Genomic DNA, 24,453 nt, shown 5'->3' with positions numbered 1-24,453 from the left:
TTTTCCGGGTAGATTCAGAAGCGAGACTTAGGAACTCAAAATCCTATCTCTAACCTACCCTCATTAATTCACTTAACTCGTGAATACTGACCAAGTACCATCATCCCATGCACCCGTGTTTATGTACAGTAATATGTATTTGTAAGGCATGCCAGCTCTGTGCTAGGCATTGTGGTAAGCACTTGCGTTATCTTCCTATCAGATAATATTATTATCCGTATTTTACATGTAAGGAAACGGAGAGAGATGAAATAAGTCGTCCAAGACTTCACACGCAGACAAGTCTAAATGCAAAACCCATGGTCTTCGCCACTGAGAGAAGGACGAAGTAGTTGTTTCCAAGGTGAGAGTTCCGGACATTACCAGGCACCCCTTGGTATGAGGAAGAAAAAGGCCAAGATTAAAAAAAAAAAAAAAAAAAAAAGGAAAGAATTAATAAGAAGAAAACAATTAAAACATAGAAAGGTAAGGAGCTATCATCATCCAGCAAATTCAACTTTCCATTCAAATTTCATTTCATTACTGCTAACTTGACTCACTTCGTATGCCCTACAGGTAATACAAGAAAAAGTAAGACCATTCATGTATTCATACAGATCTGAACATGAGGCTTACAAACAAGAAAAAAAAAATGAAAGCAATCAAAAGTGGTTTCATCCCATGTGAAGTCCCAGATATAGAATCTATGAGCTTAGGGGACAGAGAAATAACACAAGCAGTAAGAGGTCCGCGTGAAGAGATCCCTGTGGGTTCAAGAAATCGAGGCCCTTTGGAAGTAACAGCCAAACGAGGATTTGACAGGAGCGCCAGTAAACACCAACCATTACGCCAAACTGTGACCCCATCAGCTAAGCCAGGAAAGCAAGAGTAAACAAAGACACAGAGAGCTTTCCAGCCTCGCGGAGGAGGCACAGTTCGTCTGGTGAACTAGCGGGAGCCGAGGGTGAAAAGACGGTTTGGTCCACATCTTGGCCGGCCTCGTCTGAAAGGCAGCCGGACGTCATGGACAGACTTTGTTCCGGGGGGAGAGAGGATTAAGGCAAGGTTCGGGGAAGCACCGTGGAAAGCAGAGGCTGATGGATGACAAGCAGGACAGAGGGAAGAACAATTCAGGACTTTTCCTCTTGACTAGACTTTGTGGGTATAGACGCCTGCCCCCAGCTGGAAGCAGAGCGGCTGGGAAGGAAGGTGTAGACGGGAAAGACAGACTTGAGGCGTGACAAGTCCCCCACGCGCACGGCCCTCCGGAGCGCACACTGCGATGGCAGCGCGGACCCGCGCGCGGACCCGCGCAAGTTGGGCCTGTGCCCCAGAGCAGCTAAACCCGCCCAGCCCAGGGCAGGGACCCCCAGAGCAAGGCGATCCTGGTCCCCGCTGCCCCGCTCCCTCCGCAGAAGTCGAGCCGCAGATGGAAAAGTTTGGGGAGTAGTCCCCGCCTAGCCAGGAGGGCATTTTCTCATTCCTCCAGCGTCCAGGTGTTCAGAAAGGGAGGGTGACATCCGGACCGTCTCGGCCACTCCTCCCCCGGGGCCTATTGTGACACTGGGCTCCTCGGACCTCGCCCCGGGGCCGTGGCCCCTCCTCCCCGAACTATAAAGGTCGCAGCGCCCGGCCGCGGAGCTCACTCGCCGGACACACCGGGCGTCACGGGGACGCGGCCTTCGGGTGGCCGGTCCAGGCTCTCCGCCGCGCTCCAGCCGCCGCGCCGCAGCCCGCGGGTCCCGCCCCCGCCGCACGCTCCAGCCGCCGCCCGGCCCCGCAGCCCGCGCCCCCGCGCCGCTCGCCGCTCGCCGCGGGAAGGAGGATGGAGCCGCGCCGCGCCCCCCGCGCCCCCCGCGTCCCCGCGCTGCTGCTGTGCCTGGGTAAGAGCTCGGCGCCCCGCCCGCCGGCCTCGGGCGCTCCCGCCCGGAGCTCGCTCGCCCCCGAGGCTGGGGTGCGCTCGGGTTCGCCGGACGCCGCGGGCTCCGCGAGTGCGTGGGGCGCTCCCGCCCGGGCACGGCCGTTCCGCGGGGTGGGCTGGGGAAGGCGGGAGCGGGCTTCCGAAGGTCTTCACTGGAAAGTGAGCTGCTGCCGTCAGTGCTCGGCGGCTGGACTTCATGCCGCTCCGCGACAGGCCAAATAAAAAGTTGAAAAGCCTCGTTCCTTTCTTTTCGAAAACTGCCAGTTCTAGACATCCGGAGACCGGGGAAGCCCCGGTAAGATTCCGGGTTTTGTCCTGTCTTGTTGGGGGGACAGGGACTTAGAGCGCGAGTAGAGACTAGAGCCGTGCCAAAGAGACCTTTTGGTAAGAAACGCTTTTCCTCCTGTTGGCAGTTTTCTCCACCAAGTCTGGTCGAGCTTCTGGGGGCGCTGCGTATGCGGGAGCAGCTTTGCTGGCGCTCCGGGGGTCACAGAATTAAAACGTTTTCCTTGGGTACCTGGAACTGGACGGGCCTGGGCGGGTCCTGGCCGGACTGCCAGCCCCTGGACCGCCGCACCTCGAGGTTTCCGATTTCCTCCGGAAAGCCCGCGCCCAGGGAGGCCGACCCGGCACTCTTCTCTTGCTGCGCGTGCTCCCCTTGGCCAGTAATTGATAAGTGCATTTTAATGCCTGCCTTTTTATATTTGAGATGATTCACTTCTTGCGAACGGGGGAAAAAAATCCTTCGTGAGCCCTCTGGTTTGAAAAAAGACACATGGTTTCTAATTCCCCACATTTCAAGAAGAATTAGGAGGTGTATAGGAAAATTTTAATAAGGAAATAAAAGTTGCCAGCCGCACATTCCTCTTGAGGTTGCAGTGGGGCAAATTCCCCTAGCAAATTAACTCTACCTATGCAGGATGTGACAGTTAAATTATTATTTCGACACGCCTTATCTGAGGGCTTGGAGACCTAATGACGTGCATACTATGCATAGTTGGAACTTACTTGTACACGTTTAGGAAGAGAAGTAGAAACTGGATCTGTGGTTTCTACCAAAACTGCTAAGAATGACTTGCTAGAAGATTCTCAGTAACTAATGTGGCTTTGCTATCTTTGTTTTGAAGGCTCTGTGAAAAGAATGCAATTAATGGAAAGGTGACAGTCTTCCTAGAGTTAGAAATTAACCTGGAGATCAGAGTGGCTCAGTGCCCCCCCCCCCCCACCTGTAGGGTTGCATCTGAACAATGTCTGTGTCTGTTCTGGGCCACGCATTGAATATTCTGATTTGAGACAGCAAGAGCCTATGAATAACCTGGTTACTACCCACCTAGAGAGTGTGTTGTGTGTGTTTTTGTTGTCATGAAAGTGTTTAACTTCTTTATTGCATTACTTAATTATAGTTCACCTATTTCATCAGCCGCCAAGCCCATTTCCAAATGAGCTAGGTCAGTTTCTGTTTTCCCAGTTTGTTTAGATACTTCTCTGCCACTAGGAAAGTTCCGGTTTGAAGTTCTCTGTCGTATCTTTATACTCTAATCAGGTCTGCAAGTCCAATAGTTCCATTCTAAAGCACATGTAAAAAAGACAAGGCCGCCTGGCATTTCTGAAATTGCCTCCCCACGCCAAACAAAAGATTACCTAGAAATACTTTTCCCAAATGTCTGTTCTTGAAAAGAAGTTTGTTTCCGATTTCACAAATATTTTGTTACTTTTCTGTGTGTGAAAATTATTTCTATTTATGACTGTGGGAAAAAATGTAGATGCCTTCAGTTCATCCTCTGTCTGCAGTACATGCAGACTTAAATTGCTACACATTCATATGATCAATTGGTTACTTTTACATTTTGTAAATATTTGATATTGATGTTCTTGCTTTCTGTAGTGGGAAAGCAGGACCCAAGTTCCCGTAGTAAAGTAGGGCTAAACTGAGAAAGTTCATACCTGGATTTGCTGGCACTTTTAGCTTACTGAAAACTAAGTAAAAAGGTTGAGATTCCCCAAACTAGATAACACACTTGTAAGTAATCTACAATTGTAGAACTGAAATACCGTTTTTAATTTTGTGATTGCTCCAGAGCAAAGAAGAGAAAATTTTCATCTTGAGTTCTGCAATTAATGTTTAGAAAGGTTCCCTATCTAAAAGCCTACACTTTCATTGATACCCAAATGGGCTTCTGAGCATGTTCCTGAACATCATCTCTATGACAGTTTAGTCCTACTTCTTTGTACAGCAATTGAGAACTGAGCAAAATAAACATTCTTGCCTGAGAATGTGAGAAGCACAGGTCTCAATAAGACATTGGTTCAGCTCAGAACTTTTCTGTTGACTCTGAGAGTTTATGAACTGCCTGAGTGTTGACACCACCTGCCTGCTTTTCTCCATCATCCTACCATGTGAACAGTTTGGGTGACTGGGGTGTGTGGTTCAGCACGGGGTCCCAAATCCAGGAAGTGGGAAAGAAATGAGCAGCGCTAAAGAAATGCGAGCTAACCGTGTTGTGTGTTGTGTTTTATATGTATCATCTCATTTATTCCTTAAAATCGCTGTATGAGGAGTGCCTGGGTGGTTTAGTCTGCTTTGCTTTTGGCTCAGATCATGATCCTGGAGTCCTGGGTTAGAGCCCTGCGTGGTAGGGCTCTCTGCTCATTGGGGAGCCTGCTTTTCCCTCTCCCTCTGCCTGCCGTTTCCCCAACCCCCCCGCTTGTGCGTGTGCTCTCTCTCTATCAAATAAATAATAAAATCTTTTAAAAATTTATCAGTGTATGAGGTAGGTATGATTAGCCCTGTGACAGATGAAGAGACTAACCCTAAGTGAAGTTAAATACATCACAAGGATTTAGAAATAGTAAACGGCATGGTTGTTCTGGAATAAGGTGTGAGGAGGCAAAGGGTCTTAATTATCAGAAGCAGAATAAAAGTTACAGGTTCTAATGAGGAAGTTTCAGGGTAATCTGGGGGCTGCCCCAAAACTTTAAACCTGTTATGGGGACAAGCATATGTACAAGAATGGTATCTTCGTGGTATCACTCAAAATCAAGCCCAGAAAGCACATGATTATTTTCTTAAGCTGTGCTAAAACATGGTGAATTTTTACTTAACGTATATTCAGCATTTTTAATCAGCACAGTTCCCAGGAAATGACTTTTATTCCCAAGTAGTCATTATATCATTTTATTAAGGACTTATGTCTGCATTTGTCTAGATGTATATTAAGTAAATCAATCAAGGAGAAAGGTATCTATGTCTTTTTTGTCCTTTGTGTCTTTTTATAGTATTGTGAATTTGAGGTAGTATTAATAAGGGACTAAGTTGAAATCTACAACACATTTTTTTTTAAGATTTATTTATTTTAGAGAAAGATGGAGAGAACGAGTGAGTGCAGTGGAGGAGGGGCAGAGGAGAGGGAGAGAGAGTACCAAGCAGAGTTCCCACTGAGCCCGGAGCCCACGGGACTGGATCCCAGGACCCTGAGATCAAACTGAGTTGAAACCATGAGTCAGATGCCCAAATGACTGTACCACTCAAGCGATCCTGTAACATATTTCTGTTAGCACTGAGAAAATAAATATGTTTCCTCGGTTAAAAAAAAAATGACAATATTCACGTAGCTGCTTTGGAAAAATTGAATTTGAATGCCTCTGTCCATTTTTGCCCAAGAATCTTAGATTTCCTGGTTAATGATCAGTTAAGAGATGCAAATGAAATGTAAGAAATCCTCTTGGAAGAGATGGTAAGTTAAGGCCTGGTTCCCACAACTCTCAGGCTTCACTCTGAATATAGGCCTATGCAAATGGTCTAAGTAATGTGGCTGTGTCTGCTTTTGGAAACGTTCCTTTGGGAGACAATGGAAAGACTCCCCAGAGCCTTAATAGGAGAGATCTTTAGGGAGGAGCACCCTGACAGCCATCACCTTGGTATGGCAATTCTGGGAACTTCGAAAAAATGAAGTAATACAACTGATTCAGTGTCCTCTGGCAATGCAGTTTATGTAGGCTGGGTGTTTAGTTACAGGGCAAATAAAGTTCAGTGACATTCTAGGTTAAAGCTGTGATTTTGTTAGCAAGGATACTATTTATACTTAAAATTATAAAATAAAGAAATTCATAATTTCTTTAAAAAATTTATTCATTCATTTCAGAGAGTGGGAGAGAGCAGGGGTGTGGGGGGAGGGGCAGAGGGCGAAAGAGTGAGACAATCCCAAGCCAACTCTGCTCTCAGAGTTGGTCCCAGGGGTTGATCCCATGACAAGACCACTACCCCAGCCGAAACCAAGAGCCGGATCCTTAACCGAATGAGCCACCCAGACACCCCTATAATAGTATGTATGATACGCAAGATGATTTGATGATTGTGCCTAAAGAAATGTTAACCCATAATTTCTTAGGTCAAAAATTCTGAATTTTAAATTTGAGGCATGAAAGTGAGTTAAAAACAAATCCTCCTGAAAATATCCTCAGGATAAGGAGGGGGAAGCCCCCCTCTCATATTTATAGATAAACACACACATGTTTATGTATGTTGAACTTTATAGTTTTGAGTCAAGAGACATCGTGTAAAGAACAGAGTCCATACCTCTGTTCCTTTATTTCATACTTTTAGGAAGATTTATTCCTCTTTGAGTCTCAGGTTTCTCATCTGTAAAGTGAAGATCATAGCTGTGTTTTCAAGTTATTGTATATAGACGTGACAAATATGATGCTGTTATAAAATAATAAAAAACACTTTTAAAATTAGAACTATCATCATCATCAAGTGCTTTCTTTGAAAAAGCCTCATCGGATCCTAACAATCATGCCCTTTTTAGCTAGGAAGCATCTTATCAATTCCATTTTTCAAATGAGAAAACAGACTTACAAAGAAGTGAGTAAGCCAGGTTGTTAGGTTCCGTGTTTGAATACACTACGCCCTCTGCTGTGTCTGAGCTCACACTTTACTTTTAGTGCAAGCTCTACTCATCCTTTACGACTGAACAGAAGTATCAAGCCTTCTTAGTTACCTGCTCCTCCTTTATCCCACCACCCCCAAGTGAACCTGCAGCCTTCCTCTCTCTCCTTTGCAAGGGTCCCCATCTCTGGTCCTACCCTTTTCACATTCAACTATACGTGTCAGCCCTGTGTCTCCTGACTGCTGCCATGCTTCTCTTTGACCATCCATATTGTCATTGACTAAAACGCTCTACGTGATTGTTGCATGCATGATTGGAATGGTACTTTTTTCAGAGTCCTCACCGCCATGTGTAGACTTCAAAACTGTTTTCTGAAAATGTGCTTGAGAAACAAAATACTGTGAGAGTAAGCAATGGTTGTTGAAAATTCAATTATATTTAATAATAACGTTTAGTATTTTTTCTTCCGTTTTTCTTTTTTCTGTCACTTAATATAGTTTGCATTCGCTGATGGTATGCCTAATAAAATTTAAGCATATCTGCACTGTGTGTGTGTGTGTGTGTGAGAGAGAGAGAGAGACAGACAGAGAGGAAGCCATCAAGCAGTGATATGACTGGATGATAGGTAGTAAGAGAAAGAGAAGTATTGTTTTAGACATGAAAGCAACTTTAGAGTAATCTAATCTAAATTCCGTTCCCTCCTCCCCCTGCCCCAGTCTACCCCGTTCCTGAGGTCTGTTTTCAGAGATAAGGAAACCCAGGGGCAGGGGCATGACATTATTACCTGAACAAGAAGCGGACTCCATACCTCACAGGTTTAGTACAGGTTTTTTCTGCCTTGGCTCTATTTACATTATAGACCAGGTAATTCTTGGTTTTGGGCTCTCCTATGCCTTGCTGCGTGTTTAGCAGCAACTCCGGTCTCTGGCCACTAGATGTCAGTAGCACGTACCCAGTCGTGACAAACAAAAATGTCTTTAGACGTTGTCCAATGTCCCTGGTGGACAGTATTACTCCAGGTTGAGAACCACTAGCTTCGTGTATTTTCCATTGCTATAACACATCACCACTCATAATTCACAGTCTGAACCAGTGCTCAAGTTGCCAAGGCAAACAAAATTAATATTAATGGTAAGCTGGATGCAAATACAAAATCAATGCTAGTGTTTAAAAAAAATCAAGTCGGCATTGGGGAGGGTGTGTGCTATGGTGAGTGCTGTGAAGTGTGTAAACCTGGCGATTCACAGACCTGTACCCCTGGGGAAAATAATACATCCTATGTTGATAAAAATAATAAATTAAAAGAATAGCCAAAAAAAGTCAAGTCAGCAATTTTTATTGCTGATTTTAGCACCAGTTGCCCTGAAGAAAGATGACTCTATACTTCTTACAATCATTGTGTTGCTAACCACCCTATGCCTCCTTCTAAAACTCAGTGCTTTCTTGGATCCTACCGCACTGAACTTCCTTTTCCTCCAGTTCCTTTGGCCATTTCTATCCATTCCTCATCACTTCTTTCCCCAAGTTACAGTATTTTCCATTCCATATCATTTCCCTTGAAACATGCCTTTAATGGTCATATTTCCGTATATGACTTTCAAATAGACTGCATAAATGCATTTGTGTTCTCTTATTCAAGAACGGTATTCCCAGATGTCTCCTAAATAGAAACAGATCATATAGGAACTACAACCTCAAATTCCTTTACTCATTAGGTCTTCCCTTCCTGTCCAGTAGCTGCCAATGCCACCACAAAACCACTGTTCTGCCCATGTCTTCTACTCTCTTTATGGCACCACCATCCCTGGTATTTTCAGAAACTTGGCATCACCTATGAATTCTCTCCTTTCCTGTCCACCTACAAGTCTCTAGCCTGTTAACTCTGTTGAGGACAGGAACTCTGTCTTCTGCATTTATTTTCCTTTCAGCATTTTGTTCAATCTCTTGCATATAGAAAAAGTCAATATTTATCGGACAAATATAATTTGAGATACGTGGTTACTAGGAGTCAGTCTAAGCTAAGGGGCTCCCCTTATTTCCCATTTATGGAGTATAACTAAGCCCTTTCCACCCTTGCCACTGCCATTGCAGATGTGTTTCTCGCTGAAGTTGAAGTCTCCCATGTTAACCGAAAAATATATTTTCACAAAGTAAAATTTCTTAGAGCTTCCAAAGTGCTAGTTGCATCACACAGGTTCTATGAATGAAAAAAAGTAATTGACTTTGAGGCTTTTCAAATTACCTTTTATGTACCCATTTTTTGATGTTCACTTATTTAAAACTATTTTTTTTTGGAATTTCATTTTCAACAGTAGGCTTCTATAAAGAATGAATGATATGCTCATTAGTATGTTTTTAAAAATACCATTAAGTATTCAAAGCTTCAGGCCACAATATGGCCATGATGAAGGTCAAAGGCAAACATTCCAGACCGTTGCTCCTTTAGGAGATTGTCTTTCGATATAATAATTTCAATTTCTGAATTGGGTCAGTAGGAATGGGTGTGGGAAGCAAAATGGATGGGACTGAAGGTAGGAGGGGTTATAAAAAGACTCCCCCATGGAACTCTTGAAGAAAAAAAGGATTTTCAATAGAATATTTGAAATACTACTCTAGAGATGAATCTTTGGCTTTTAGAGAATGTGAGTCCCATATTTAAAGCTCTTCTTCACAAAATTCCAAACACCCGGATGAATATAAATTGTACCCTTTCCTCGAGAGTTGATACACATTCTCTTAGGAGAGCACTTTCATTATGAATAAGATACACATCTTTAAATCCATTTTTAGGTAAAATAAACTATATCTTCACATTTTAACTCACTGATTTCTTGATTGAATGGCTTTAAGTACGGTCTTGTATGCAGACTAAAATGTATGAGCACACTGAAGTATGATTTAGGAATTACTACTAGAATTGAAGAGTATTATTTAATGCCTATGAATTAAAAAGCATGGCCTATTAAATCGTTTCTTGCCATCTGACAGGAAGATTCTATGGCTACCTTTTAAAACTCAAAATTAAAAGCAGTACTTATTTGTAACATACCAACTTCTGGTTTCATCCTGTGTTGTTTGAAATAGTTATAGTTGGTTTTTACGTTTATTATTTAAGGAAGCTTAGTTATAAGGTTAACACTGAAAAGCTGTAGGAAGAGGATGGTGGCTGGAAAAAGGCAAGGTTTATATTCTCTCTCTCTGTGTGTGTAGTTCTCTGAAAAGCAGGCTGTTACTAAGTAGTTCTTTTCAGGATCTGTTGTGCCAAGGTGAAGCCAGACCTTTTCTAATACTGGATTTTAATCTTAAATGAAAAGGCATCTGGAAGTGTTGAAGGTATATTCACCCACAAGACTCAACAAGCCTCCTATGTTACATACAAATCCTAAAATTGCAGACTTCATGGAAGAAGGTAGGAAACTAACAGTCCATGAGCAGGGGAGGCATGTGACCGCACCAAAAGTGTGAACAAAGCGGATTTTGCTCCCTGTTTGGGCTGGGCGAACATTATGATTCATTGTGAGTTTACTGTTCTGGTCTAAATACTCTAAAAGTTCAAAGTGGGAAAATGAGGTGCATTCCTTTCATTCTGTACCTATCTTATTTTACCCGGGCTCACTCTGATTTGCTTCGTTGTTATTCAGGAGAGCAATTTTATCCCTGAGAATTGCCAGTTGGCTTTACAGAATCGGCCTGGTCAGCCAATCACAAAATCCCAGGCTCCTTCTAGATGAGCCCCTCTTGGAGTCGTGAGGAAGCGAGGTCAGAAGAAACCATGTGAAATAAAGACATTTCCCACCTCTGGCGTTCCTGTTGGGCAAGCACTTCTTTGTGCTTGGGGGTCCATGGCATTTAGTGCTACCCCCATTCGGATGAAGATTCTCAACCTCTCCCACGCGCACGGGGCCCCAGCATTGTGTAAGGATGTAGGCTCGGCCCTGACTCACAGAGCAGAGGTGATTTGTATCCTGTGAGTCACCTACACCACTTCCTGCTGGCACATTTGCGATGTCATTGAAACACAATCTCTGAAAGGTGAAGGCGGAGAGATGAAGAGGTGTGCTTCAAATTCCTAAAACTCATTTGGAGATTTGACAGAAATAATGGCCTCTAAAGGAATTTTGACTTTTATAGCATGATTGAAACAGGGCCCCAAAAGCCAGTTTTTGAGTTTACAGATCATTTACCCCATACCACCTTGCACACAATTCCTCTACACTTCATTCATTTATTTCTTAAAGATTTTATTTATTAATTTGTCAGAGAGAGAGAGAGCACACAAAGAGGGAGAACAACAGGCAGAGGGAGAAGCAGGCTCCCTGCTAAGCAAGAGCAGGATGCGGGGCTTGATCCCAGGACCAAAGCCCAGGACCGTGGGATCATGACCTGAGCTGAAGGCAGACACTTAATGACTGAGCCACCCAGGTCTTGGGGTACTTTTGTTACCAACTTAAGAGTTTTTCCCCCGATCTGTTTTCTGGCACACTGACACTATCCCAAATCCTTAATATCACAGTGAATTATTTTCTTAGCAGAGACCCGTGGTCAAGGATTAAAAACTCAGAAAGAGTATTTGCAATTGAATCATAAGCCATCACTGTTCAAATAACACTAAATCATGAAAAAAAAAAAACACCCTCTAAGATTAAGGAAATATATGTGTAGGACTTCAGCATCTATTCCTTCCCTGTATAATTTTAAAATGATGAGTGGTGATTCCTAAGGGTGACAGGGTGGTGGATATCAGAATTCTCCATGGGTTGACTTTTTCAATATTTGGATCTGCTCGTCCTCCTGTTCTACTGGAGATCGCAAGGGCGTGGGACAGAGATGAAGCAAGACTGAGAATCACTCTTTTAAAGCAACAGAGCGGTTCAGAGGAACCGGGGATTTTGCACCCATTTTGCTATTTGATTGGCTGTGTACATCCATCCACGACGGAACTGCAGCCTTTCCTCTGAGAAAAATATTTAGAAGTATGTACAATTTCATCTGTAAAAGACCCGGATGTTGAATTCACAAGGCGACTCTCATAGAAACCCTCCCCAAGCCATGGACTATGTCCAAGGGAGCGTCACAGGTTAGGAGAGCCCAGTTTTTGTGGAGGCACGCCCTGCACTGAACATTCTTTAATTCACAAAGACAAATATTTCACCTGTGGCCTGACCGGGTGGAACCAGTGGGAAAACTAACACGACTAAAAACCTTAAAAAAAAAAAAAAAAGACTAAGAAGCAAAACCCCAAGTCAATTAGCTAAATTCTGTAATAGTTGTAGGTTGCTGTTGTCAGCAAATCCAAACAGGAAAGGCTAGTCCCTGATTTCTACAAAAGACAGAGAAAAGAGCTTCAAATGGATGTTTGCCCGGTGGCCCCGGGGTTGGCCGGAGAATTGGTAACATTTTGGCCAAAACCTTTCTCTTAGTTGAGGAAGCTTCTAGGCATAGGAGTGTCAAGGATGTAAAAACACACATCCAGAGCGCCAGTTTGTGTGGAGCAGACTGTGTGAGTTAGAGGGTTTGATTCTTAGATAGAAAAAGTGCATGGCAGAATTAAATTGAGAAGCAGAACAAAATTGGCTTGGATGAGAATCTAGCCCCACTCTCCACAAAAAGTCAAGTAGACAACGTTATCTTTTTTTTTTTTTTAATATTTTACTTATTTGACAGAGAAATCACAACTAGGCAGAGAAGCAGGCAGAGAGAGAGGAGGAAGCAGGATCCGTGCGGAGCAGAAAGCCCGATGCGGGGATCGATTCCAGGACCTTGGGATCATGACCTGAGCCGAAGGCAGAGGCTTTAACCCACTGAGCCACCCAGGCGCCCCAACGTTATCTTTTTTCCATCTCTATTAGAATGACAGTGAAATCCAAACTTTAGCCTTTTTTATTTTTTGGCATTTAAGAAAGATGATTTATTTTTCCTTTAAGACCAATGGGAGCAGTATTTTTATTGCAGATGTATGGAGTGGGGAGGAGATAGTTCTAAACTTTTCCAAACAATACTGTCAAATCACTGAAAGATTATGAGACTTGCTGAACAAAGATGGATCCCTAACTCTTATTTTCTTTTTTTTTAAGATTTTATTTATTTATTTGACAGAGAGAGATCACAAGTAGACAGAGAGGCAGGCAGAGAGAGAGAGAGGGAAGCAGGCTCCCCGCTGAGCAGAGAGCCCGATGCGGGACTCGATCCCAGGACCCTGAGATCATGACCTGAGCCGAAGGCAGCGGCTTAACCCACTGAGCCACCCAGGCGTCCCCTAACTCTTATTTTCTAAGGTCACTAACAACATACTTCGTCTTGGACAAGACATTTAATTTAACCGCACTGAGGTCGTTTGGGGTTAATAACTACTTAATAGGATTGTTCTAAGGGTCAAGTTTGAAACATTATGAAACCATAAGCTATGATGCTGATGTGTAATTCCATTTTTAGCACCTCAATAATATGCGATATTCTTAAAATATACACATCTCTGATTGAGAAAAAAATAAGATCCTTTCTTAAGTGGATTAAATCATTCTTTAAAATAGCCAATTACAAAGAGATTTGTAATCTTATTATAGATCAGTAGAGGGCACTACCCACATGTAGTGCTAAAACTGGAGGCAGGATCAAGAGCATCATGAACATTTGTGGGAGTCTCCAGTATGCTGGGCATTTTGGAAAAACATCATTTCATTTAATTCACCCCCAAACTCCGTAAGGTAGAGGAAACTGAGACCCAGAAAAGTTAATTAATTTTTCCAAAATCACATAACTCAAACTTTCTCCCAGGATTGCCTTTCCATCATATTTTGTTGTCTCCTTAGGGGATAAATACCTTGCTTCAATTTTATTTACTGTGGTTAGACTGGGTGATGGTCATTATCCTCTAGTATTATTCCGTTTCCAAGTTCATGATGTGGCCCATTAACAACATTGCTATGCACCCTTGGGAAAGTTACTTAAACTCTCTTTGTCTCAGTTTTCTTTCATGTCTAGGGGGGATAACAGTAGTATCTTCTCCCGAGAGTCATCGAGTGGATGAAATGAGAGAATATAGATGAGGAGGATAAGAATCATGCCTGCATATGGTCCATGTTCATAATTAACCACTGCCAACTGTTGCAACTAATGGTCTCGCTGCCATTAGCACTTATTATACAACAGTTACTTGTATCGACTAGAAAGAAGGGTGAAGTGCAAATGCCCGACTCCTAGACAGAAGCAGCTAAATCCTCTTCAGGTGCAATTTAAAGGATTCTTCTTATGCTTTCTCTGCAAGTCAGAAACTACTCGAGTCATTCTGGAGCCTGTTTTCCAACATTTATCTTTCAAGGGGCAAATACATGATAAAGAACCTCATACTTTTGCGGGGCTGATAGAAACTGGGTTCTGGGGCTCCGTGGTTCATGTAGGATGGACATTCGTTCCCATATTAGATAGGATATGTTCTGACTTCACTTAGATTATGTTTTATTAATTAATACCTACTTTTGCACATAGTACTTTGTACATAGTACAAAGAGTAATGTAGGCACTTAGATCAACAAGGAACATACCTAAGGCTGAGAGTCTTGTTTTGTTGTCACCGGAAATAGAACCCGAGTTTCACTGAAGCCTTCTTTTGTTGATCGGTTCTACCTTGGAGCATTGCTCTGAACACACTGTGGAGGAAAATAGTGTAAATTCTCCAATTTCAATTGCTAAGCTTCTTAGGAAATCAAACGTCACAATCAGGTCTTTGACATTTAGAGCAGGTCAGACCTGTAACCGGGAATGTCATGCCAAGGTTTTCACCCTTGGACAGGGAGCCAGGGGCTCATTTATTTTCAATGATGTGCCTGTTTTCATGAATTAGTTTCTTTTATGGTTTTGATGAATCAAATTTGAATTCTTAAAATAATTAAAATGACCCTATAGTACTGTGGTTATCTGGAAATTTGATCAGGGTTTCTTTCTTTGAAGCACTGTTTATATTTTTTGTTTCCTCCCCAATAAATAGGTCTCCATCTTCTCCAAGCAGTTCTGGGCACCACGGTGATTCCTTCCTGCATCCCAGGAGAATCTGAAGATAACTGCACAGCGTTAGGTAAGCCCAGCTTTGCCAGAGGGCATCAGCACATCACACGTTCGTAACAGAAATGTACTCAAAGAGGACGGATATGGGATAGCATAGAAGAAAGGGGGGGAGGTAACTGCTAGGTTAGAATAATATTTTTAATGCCTTTATGAACTAGTGGTCTGGAAATTTTATATAAAAGACTAACTGGTGGGAGAGGGACTGGGCATCTCGTTATATAGAAAAATCGGATCTTTAAGGAGATAGGAAACAATGAAATAAGATTCTGATTTCATTTGGCTTTGCTGTGAAACCCTTGTTAGAGGTTGGATCCCGGGCAAAAATGGGAAAATTTAAACTTTGTGCTCAGTAGATAATCAATATATTTTGTTATTTTTTATAAAAGGGACAAATGATGCCCTTTCTTTCTAGTTATAACATTCATTCAGAAAATATTTATGGAGCACTTAATGCCTGTCAACTGCCATGCATAGGCATAGAATACAAAGAGAAGTAATGCGCGGTCTGGTTCCCTCCAGGACACCCCCCCCGCCGCCCCAAGGACTCTGGATGTGGTCCAGGAGATCTACTTTATTTATTTATTTATTTATTTATTTATTTATTTATTTTTTGATTTCTTTTCAGTGTAACAGAATTCATTGTTTTTGCACCACACCCAGTGTTCCATGCAATACATGCCCTCCTTAATACCCACCACCTGGTTCCCCAACCTCCCACCCCCTGCCCCTTCAAAACCCTCAGGTTGTTTTTCAGAGTCCATAGTCTCTCATGGTTCATCTCCCCTTCCAATTTCCCTCAACTCCCTTCTCCTCTCCATCTCCCAATGTCTTCCATGTTATTTGTTACGCTCCACAAATAAGCGAAACCATATGATACTTGACTCTCTCTGCTTGACTTATTTCACTCAGCATAATGTTCATCATCACTAGCCATCAGGGAGATTCGAATTAAAACCACATTGAGATACCACCTGACACCAGTTAGAATGGCCAAAATTGGCAAGACAGGAAACAACGTGTGTTGGAGAGGATGTGGAGAAAGGGGAACCCTCTTACACTGTTGGTGGGAATGCAAGTTGGTGCAGCCACTTTGGAGAACAGTGTGGAGATTCCTCAAGAAATTAAAAATAGAGCTTCCCTATGACCCTGCAATTGCACTGCTGGGTATTTACCCCAAAGATACAGATGTAGTGAAAAGAAAGGACATCTGTACCCCAACGTTCATAGCAACAATGGCCACAATAGCCAAACTGTGGAAGGAACCAAGATGCCCTTCAACAGACGAATGGATAAGGAAGATGTGGTCCATATACATGATGGAATATTATGCCTCCATCAGAAAGGATGAATACCCAACTTTTGTAGCAACATGAATGGGACTGGAAGAGGAGATCTACTTTAGATCCCATCTGAGTATTGAGTCGAGGGTTGTCCTGAGGAACCAGCCTGTTTCCCACAACAATTTCACCTTCTCTCTTGTCCTCCTTTGTGTTATGACTCCACTATTTAGGGTTTTTTTTTTTTTTTTAGTTTTATTTAACTTCCAGTTGGCTCACATATAATGTACTATTAGTTTCTAATGTACAAAATAGTGATTCAGCACTTCATACATCCCTCGGTGCTCATCACAGGTGCCCTCCTTGATCCCCACAACCTATGTCACTCATCCTCCCACCATCGCCCCTCTGGTAGCCATCAGTTTGTTCTCTAGAGTTATGAGTCTGTCTTGACTTGTCTCTTTCTCTCTCCTTTTACCTTTTACTCATTCGTTTCTTAAATTCCACATATGAGTGAAATCATATAGTATTGTCTTTCTCTGTCTTATTTCATTTGGCATAATGCTCTCCAGCTCCATCCATGTCATTGCAAATGGCAAGATTTCATTCCATTATATGCATACCTTTGTATACGTATGTATATACCACTTCTTTGTCCATTCCTCTGTTGAGGGACACTTGGGCTGTTTCCATAGGTTGGCTATTGTAGATAATGCTGCTATAAACATCGGGGTGTATGTACCCCCTCAAAATAGTATTTTTGTTCTCTTGTCCTCTTTCATCATTGGGCTCTCTAGAAGTTTGGTCTGAGTCCCTCCTTTTTGTTGTTGTTGTTGTTTCATTTGTTTGTTGGAGCAGGAGTATTATAATCAAAATGCTATTGTTTGATTATTTCATAAGCATCCTTAGCATTTTAGTAACCAAATCATCCTAAAGTGAATTTTACATATAGGTTGCAACACTATTTCTAATGAGGCTCCTGTTTTCATTATTGTATTTGTCTATCCCAGACACCTGTTAGTCAAGATTTGAGTAGTTCACATCTTGTGGTTACAGATGTTGGGGAGGCTTTGATTGGTGTCTTTGACAGTAGCCTTAAAAATTTGGGAATGAGCATCAAAACATGTCTTCTTGGCTTAAAATCCATTGTAGAATTTTCTCTCTTGAATTAATTAATGGGCTCAGTTTGCAATGGCTTTTGGAATAACAAACAACACACTTATTTTGAGATTTGAAAAAAATCAGGCAAACTTGGGTTAAGTGAACAGCTGTGGAGGATAATGATTTTTGTGTGTCTCAAAATTGCCTTTTCTATCCTTCAAGATTCTCATTTGTGAATTAAATCCCCAGGTCTTACTTTGTTTATTTAGTCTGTTGGACATTTTCCTTAGGGGCCAAATGTTTGTTTATTGGTGATAACTACAGGGACTTCCTACTCCTAAAATTTCTCTTCAGCTGATTGGCACCTGACGTGCTTTGCTACAGTAGTTCAGTGTTTATTATAAGAAAGGGGGATGAATGCTTTAAAGAAAGCCACAAAATATATCCAGCTTTCCATTCCCTTCACAGTTCAGGTAGAAGACAACCCACGTATGGCTCAAGTGTCAATAACCAAGTGTGACTCCGACATGAACGGCTACTGTTTGCATGGACAGTGCATCTACCTGGTGGACATGGGTCAGAATTACTGCAGGTAATACGCCAACACCAAACAAAAAACAGTGTTTTTTTTTTTTAAACCTATAGTCTAGGTTTTTTATTTTTTGTTTTTTTTTTTTTAGTTTTTGAAGTTGACCTCTATTTCCATGGGCTGTAGTTTATACATACTATTAGCACGCAGTTATACAAGCTATTAGGAACTTCGTTAAGTGAGTTTTCTTAAAAGTACGGAACAAGCAGTAGCTCTCAAATGATACAGACACTTCAGGGGTGCAGAGTGGGGAAGGTGTGGGTGCCTCTTTCTCATACTTGTCACGATGGCGGTTCCACTGGACCTCTACCTCAGCCCTGTTTTATGAGTTAATTGCTCTGACTTAGACAAAAAGCACCTCCCATCTACAAACCTTACAAACACCATTGGAGGTCCTCAGCCAGCCTGTCCTGTTACCCCCAGGGTTGAGCTTCGAGCAGTGAGGCGCTCTTTATCAATACTGGCCCTGCCTAGGGTCAGTATTTGGATTCCTGTCTCCAACTTTTGGCAAATCTTGTTGATTTCTTGCATGACAGTGTGAGATTACTTCTTAGACAACTAATTCATAATAATAATTTCTTGTTTAAGTAATCGATCTTTTTCTCATATTTTCCTTTAGGTGTGAAGTGGGGTACACTGGTGTCCGATGCGAGCACTTCTTTTTAACCGTCCAAAAGCCCTTGAGCAAAGAATACGTGGTGTTGACTGTGATTCTCGTTATCTTGTTTCTTGTCATAGTCGCCGGTTCCATATACTACTTCTGCAGATGGTAAGCCGGGGTTTTTGCACTCTGCTTCTATGGACTATTTTTAAACAATACAGACTTACAAACTGGGTAAAACCATGAACAAAGTATGATTTGGAAGGATAAGGTAGATTCTGCAATGATGATATTTACTAAGAAGTTTTAGTGGTGGAATGTATGGATTTACCTCTACTATTAGCCCTGCTATTTCCTTTTTCTTTTCTTTTTTTTTTTTTTCTTGAGCTAGAAAGCAAAGCAAGAGGAGTGAGAGAGAGATCACGAGCAGAGGGGAGGGGCAGAGGGAGAAGGAGAAGCAGGCTCCCTGCTGAGCAACATGATGCTTGATCCTGGGACCTGAGCCAAAGGCAGACGCTTAACCAACTGAGCCACCCAAGAGCCCCAGAAATACTGGATTTTGAGAAAGAAAGAAGGAAGGAAGGAAGAAAAGAGAGAAGGAAGGAAGAAAAAGAGACAAGAAAGAAAGAAAACAAAAAAGAAAGAAAGAAAAGAGGAAAGGAAAGAAAGAAAAAGAAGGGAAGGAGGGAGGAAGGAAAGGAAGAAAGAGAGAGGAAGAAAGCAAAGAAAGAAGGAAGTGAGAGAGGGAGGGAGGGAGGAAGGAAGGAAAGAGAGAGAAAGAAAAGAAAAGAAAAATGAAAAGAAAAGAAAAAAAGGAAGGAGGGAGGAATGAGAGAGAAAGAGAGGAAGGAAGAAAAGAAGGGAGGGAGGGAGGAAGGGAGAAAAGGAAGGAAGGAAGGAGAGAGGAAGATACTGAGAGAGAGAAGGGAAGGGAAGGAAAGAAATATGAGAGAGAGAGAGAGAATGAAACACCCAGGCTTAAATTTGGTCCCATGCTCTTCTGGAATTTTATAATTTTCATGACATGTTAAAGTCTCGGAGAAGTTCTTTAACTGTGTTTCACCATTTCCTCCCCAAATTGTTTGACCACAGAACACTACCCCTTTCTCCTTCCTTTTTTTCTCTTGTCCATCCTAAACCTGTTGACTCTTGTCATTTTGGAAGCACTATGCTGATATACCTTTTGAGTCCATACGTTGGTTTATTTGTTAGCAAGCTTTGTTTTTATTACTGTAACTACAGTGCTAACAGCTTCATTTCTGAATATTTCTAGGTACAGAAATCGGAAAAGTAAAGAACCCAAGAAAGAATACGAAAGGGTGACAGCAAGGGACCCAGCATTGTCACAAGTCTGAACGAGGCCATTAAGCTACGGAGAGGGAGTCACAGCATGGCTAGTTATGTTACTATTCCTATTTTATTAATAATATTTATGTTGGATCACATGTTAAGTTGACAATGATACATTTTTAATATACTTGTATTTTTTTATTTTTGTTTTATTTTTGACAGACTATTTGCTAATATATAATGTATAAGAAATATATAACATAGAAAAAAAGTCAATATTTTTATAAGAAATAATTTCCTGGACTAAATGCCTTAGCTCCAAAGCTAGTTGCTGGCTACACAATGTCTCGGAGTGAATGATGTCTAGCTTGTAGCTCAGGAAGTGTCACAAATGACAGATTTCTGTTAAGCCTAAATATATCGTCAAATCAACTCAATGAGTGTATTTTCCTACTCCTCCAATTAACAATGATTGGTTTGACCGTATTGTAGTTCGATGTATGACTCGGTACACGGCATTATGTATTAAAACACTAATGCGATGGGAATTGGGGAGAAGCCAATCTAGATCCTGGGCTAAAGGCTACACACTGGGGACTACCTGAACTGGGAGGGACTGCATCCCACCTCCATCCTCCACTGTGGCTGTATTTAGTGGTCTGGAAGGCAGGTGGGCAGCTCCTTATCCTACCTCACAGCTCCTGAGGATACGAGTCACCCACCTCCAGCTTCTCCTTGCATTAAATGAATTGACAACTTCATTTCATACCATCTTTCATGTAAATAGTAGGCATTTTATAGCTTTTCTTTTCAGTACATTTATGTGAGGTAACTCGCTCACAAGACAATTTAAAAAAAATCCACACTTGGAGCCCACATTTGGGCTTCTTTTCAAGAGTACCTCTTTTTGTAGGGACTTTGACTAAGAATCCTAAGATTAAATCATAGTCCAAAGTTTGAGGGACTAATCATTTTAAAGCATAAGACAAGAATTCTATCTCTTGTCCAAAGATGGAAATACAGTTATTTCATCTTCCAATAAAGAGTTTTAACTTAAAACAATGCAGTTAAATAGCTCCTTCTACAACTTAAAATTATATGTTTAAAATAATCTCCTGATGTAGGAAGTGGAAGAAATAGATCACAGTGTATTTTCCCTAATGAACAAATTCACTTGAAAACTTTAAAATTTAGAGACTTAACCTAAATGCTTTATTTTGGAGACTTGAGATGAAACCAGGGCCTGGTCTTCTGTCTTTTGTTTATTCTGGGGGGAAGAGACAAAGGTTTCTCTTGTGCTTGAGTCCATGGTCTCAGTGAGTTAAGAAGGGTGCTTGGGGCAACCACATAAGGAACAGCAGTTGCCAACAGCTCCCCATCTCAGACTGAATGCCAGACCTGGGGGTACAGTCTCTCAGCATCACACACCTTCTTAGGGAGGGTCTATCCTTTCCCCACCTTTTTTCCTGGCAGGTGCTAGGGCAACAAAGAGACAATAAATCATGGCTGACTTCGGAATTGCCAGGTGCCAGGATTTGTCTCCATATGGATCCCTTCATTGGTACCCTGGATTTTTTGTATGACTCTTTCCCAAAGTATTGTATCTGGTCCCTTACCTTAAGGGGAAGAACGTGTGTGTGTGTGTGTGTGTGTGTGTGTGTGTGTGTGTGTGTATAAAATACACATATATAAAATACATATAAAATATACAAATTCATATACAAATACATATATACTCATGAGCCCAAACATAGAATTACAATCATTTGTAGTTCTTTCAAAAATATATGAAACTTAGAAACAAAGCTAAAGAGAAATAAAACAAAATTCAGTGAGATCTAAAAGGATATTTCTGGCTCCCATTTAATACAGCTGAAGTCAAATGTGCTGTGTAAGAACACATTTTAGGTCCTACACATCCTTACTGACACCTACTAGATGTAAATGGAGTCTGCCTATTTTAAGTGATCTTGATGGTGTCAAAGAAAATTGACTTACCGAGAAATCAACAGCAATGCACATATTTTATTTACAAAAAGGGAGTTATATTGGTTTGTCTTAAACATATCAACTCATATTATGTATGTAACTAATTGTAAATAATTTGCCATATTTCTAATCTTAAGGATGCTCAAGAAACTAGCCCCTGTAAATCTAAATCTTCATTTATAAATGGATATTAAATAATAAAGAGATATGACCTAGACTGTGTTCTATGGGTGAAAATAGGTCAGAAATAATTGTTTTAATGAGGATAATGCTGAGCACACATAGCAGATGATTGCCATCAGCTCAAATTTCCTACAAACAACGGAAAGAGTTGGGTTCATATTTATCTTCCTTATTTTACAGATTTCTAACTATATATATATTTCTAGAAGAGGCTATATTTATCCAATGTACTGAGAACAAATGCTGTCAGGGATTGTCAATTTTTATATTGGAAATACAAGTACTAGTTTCTAATTTCTGTTGAATTCAGTAATCTCGTTTTGAAAAGCTCATGTCTGATCCGCATTGTCATTTTTGCTCCAGTATCCACCTTGTGGACTTTGGAGGGAAAAAATGTGTTTAACTTGCTGCCCAATATTTTCTGATTTTCTTCTATTCTTACTCATATGGGAGAAAGGGAGTAACAACTTGCAAAGCAGTGTACGTTTTTAATGTTTTAGCAAAAAGTAATTTTGTCTAAAACATGTCTGTTATTCAAAGTGGATAACACTAACTGTAAGATTGTATGTTTTTCTCTTTGCTGTTTTTGCACTCTGTAATTGCACTTTTTCAGTTTCAAGAGCCATTTTGGTATACAGTTTATATTGAAGATGCTATGGAACATAAAGTTGTATTGCATACAGTTTAAACTAACTTATTTGACAATGGATTTTATCAGAGTACTGAATTGTATCAATTTGTTTGTGTTCAATATCAACTTTGATAATTGTGTACCTTAAGATATTGAAGGAGAATATAGTACTTTACAAGATGTTATTAATGTTTATTTATTTTTGTTGGGAACTGGAAAAAAACGCAACTAAGAAAGAAAAATGCATTATGTATCGTGCATTAAAGAGTTTCACTGGTAAATGGAGTCTCTCTCTTTTTCTTTTTTTTTCATATTAAGTAAAAATAGTGACAGGGCTACAATGTGTTTAGATATAAAGACTTAGAAAGGTAGAAAGATAATAGTCTTAGTTTGGGAAAGCATCATATAAATTTATTATATTTATGGCTTACCACCATGAAGAATTTCTTTGAAATTAAAAAGAGCTACATTCATTATAAAATTTTAGTTATTATTTTAAAAAAAATATATTTTCAAGGAGTATTTAAAAAGAGTATTTCTAAAAAGAACTGATAATCTACTGAGAAGTAATTTATGCAAGGACACACAAGCTGGAATGTGTCTCTTGATTCCCTCAGCATGGCTCAACCGAGAGGCTTGGCTTCTGTGGACCTGCAGGGCAAGAAATTTTGGTCCCTCCAAACCTCAGTCACGGTGATGGTATCCTTGGTACATACTTCAACAACCTGCAGAGTGCTCTACCCACTGATGAGCTCCTTGAATCGTTTCATTAGCTTGTGCGTAGCGCAGAGAGGCATGACTATGATCGTTTGATGGGAGGGGAGATAGTTTGTCCAGAGGCACTGTGGTAGTCCTGTGAGTCAAGTCTCAGATGTAGTTTAGAATTTTCTGAGAGAACCATAAATTCTTATAAAATGAAATCTTGTGAACTCACACAACCCTCAGATGGACTCTCCTCAAAGTCTGGGAACCCAGGGGGTTAAGGAAAAGAAGACTCTGAAGCACTTTTTCCACTTGGCTTCTGGAACATGACGTTCCCCTTATTTTTCACCTGCTGCTTTGTCTCCTGTGGGATCTTCCTTAATATCTCCTGTCCCCCACCACTGGCATGTCCTCAGGTCTCCATCTTGGAAATTTTTTCTGTATATATCCACTCTCTATTTTATGTCATAAAGTTCTGTGCCTTTAATTATCATCTATATACTGATTCTACCTAGATATTTTCCCCGAGTCCTAGACTTCTTTTCCTAAATTTTTATTTAAATTCAATTTAGTTAACATATAGTGTATTATTAGTTTCAGGGGTAGAATTTAGTGATTCATCAGTTGCATTGAACACCAAGTGCTCATTACTTCAAGTGCCCTCCTTAATGCCCATTACCCAGTTACCCCGTCTCCCCACCTACCTCCCCTCCAGCAACCCTCAGTTTGTTCCCTGTAGTTAAGAGTCTTTTACGGTTTGCCTCCCTCTTTATTTTTATCTTATTTTATTTTTCCTTCTCTCCTCCTATGTTCATCTGCTTTTCCCCCTAAATTCCACATATGAGGGAAATCATATGTTATTTGTCTTTCTTTGACTGACTTATTTCGCTTAGTTTAACACCCTTTAGTTCCATCCATGTCACTCAAAGGCCAATATTTCATTCTTTTTGATGGCTGAACAATATTCCTCTCTCTCTCTCTCTGTGTATGTGTGTGTGTGTGTGTGTGTGTACCACTTCTTTATCCATTCATCTGTCTATGGACTCTGGACTCTTCATATTTTGGCTATTGTAGTCCTAGACTTCTTTATCCAACTACCTATGTAGCATTTCCACTATACAGTGGATATCCACTAGACATTCAAAAGTAACATGTTCAATAAGTAACATGTTCAATAACATGTTCAATGTTTCCCTAAAACATTGTTGGTTCTAAAATGTTTCTATCTTTGTTCAATTTA

General features: G+C 41.1%; 1 protein-coding gene across 1 annotated transcript; it reads left to right on the top strand.

Moving 5' to 3' along the window:
* Window positions 1-1,261: 1,261 nt before the first annotated feature.
* EREG (epiregulin) lies at window positions 1,262-22,776 on the top strand. The gene is made up of 6 exons (XM_045992132.1): window positions 1,262-1,367; window positions 1,599-1,862; window positions 14,774-14,860; window positions 17,697-17,820; window positions 18,437-18,586; window positions 19,692-22,776. The coding sequence occupies exons 1-6, from the start codon at window positions 1,262-1,264 to the stop codon at window positions 19,771-19,773; spliced, it is 813 nt and encodes a 270-aa protein (XP_045848088.1). The 3' UTR covers window positions 19,774-22,776.
* The last annotated feature ends 1,677 nt before the right edge of the window (window positions 22,777-24,453 follow it).

This window comes from Meles meles, chromosome 2 (genome assembly GCF_922984935.1).
Source record: "Meles meles chromosome 2, mMelMel3.1 paternal haplotype, whole genome shotgun sequence".
Taxonomy (NCBI): Eukaryota; Metazoa; Chordata; class Mammalia; order Carnivora; family Mustelidae; genus Meles; species Meles meles.
The sequence above is the reverse complement of the archived record's forward strand: the minus strand, read 5'-3'. Positions and strand labels throughout refer to the sequence as shown.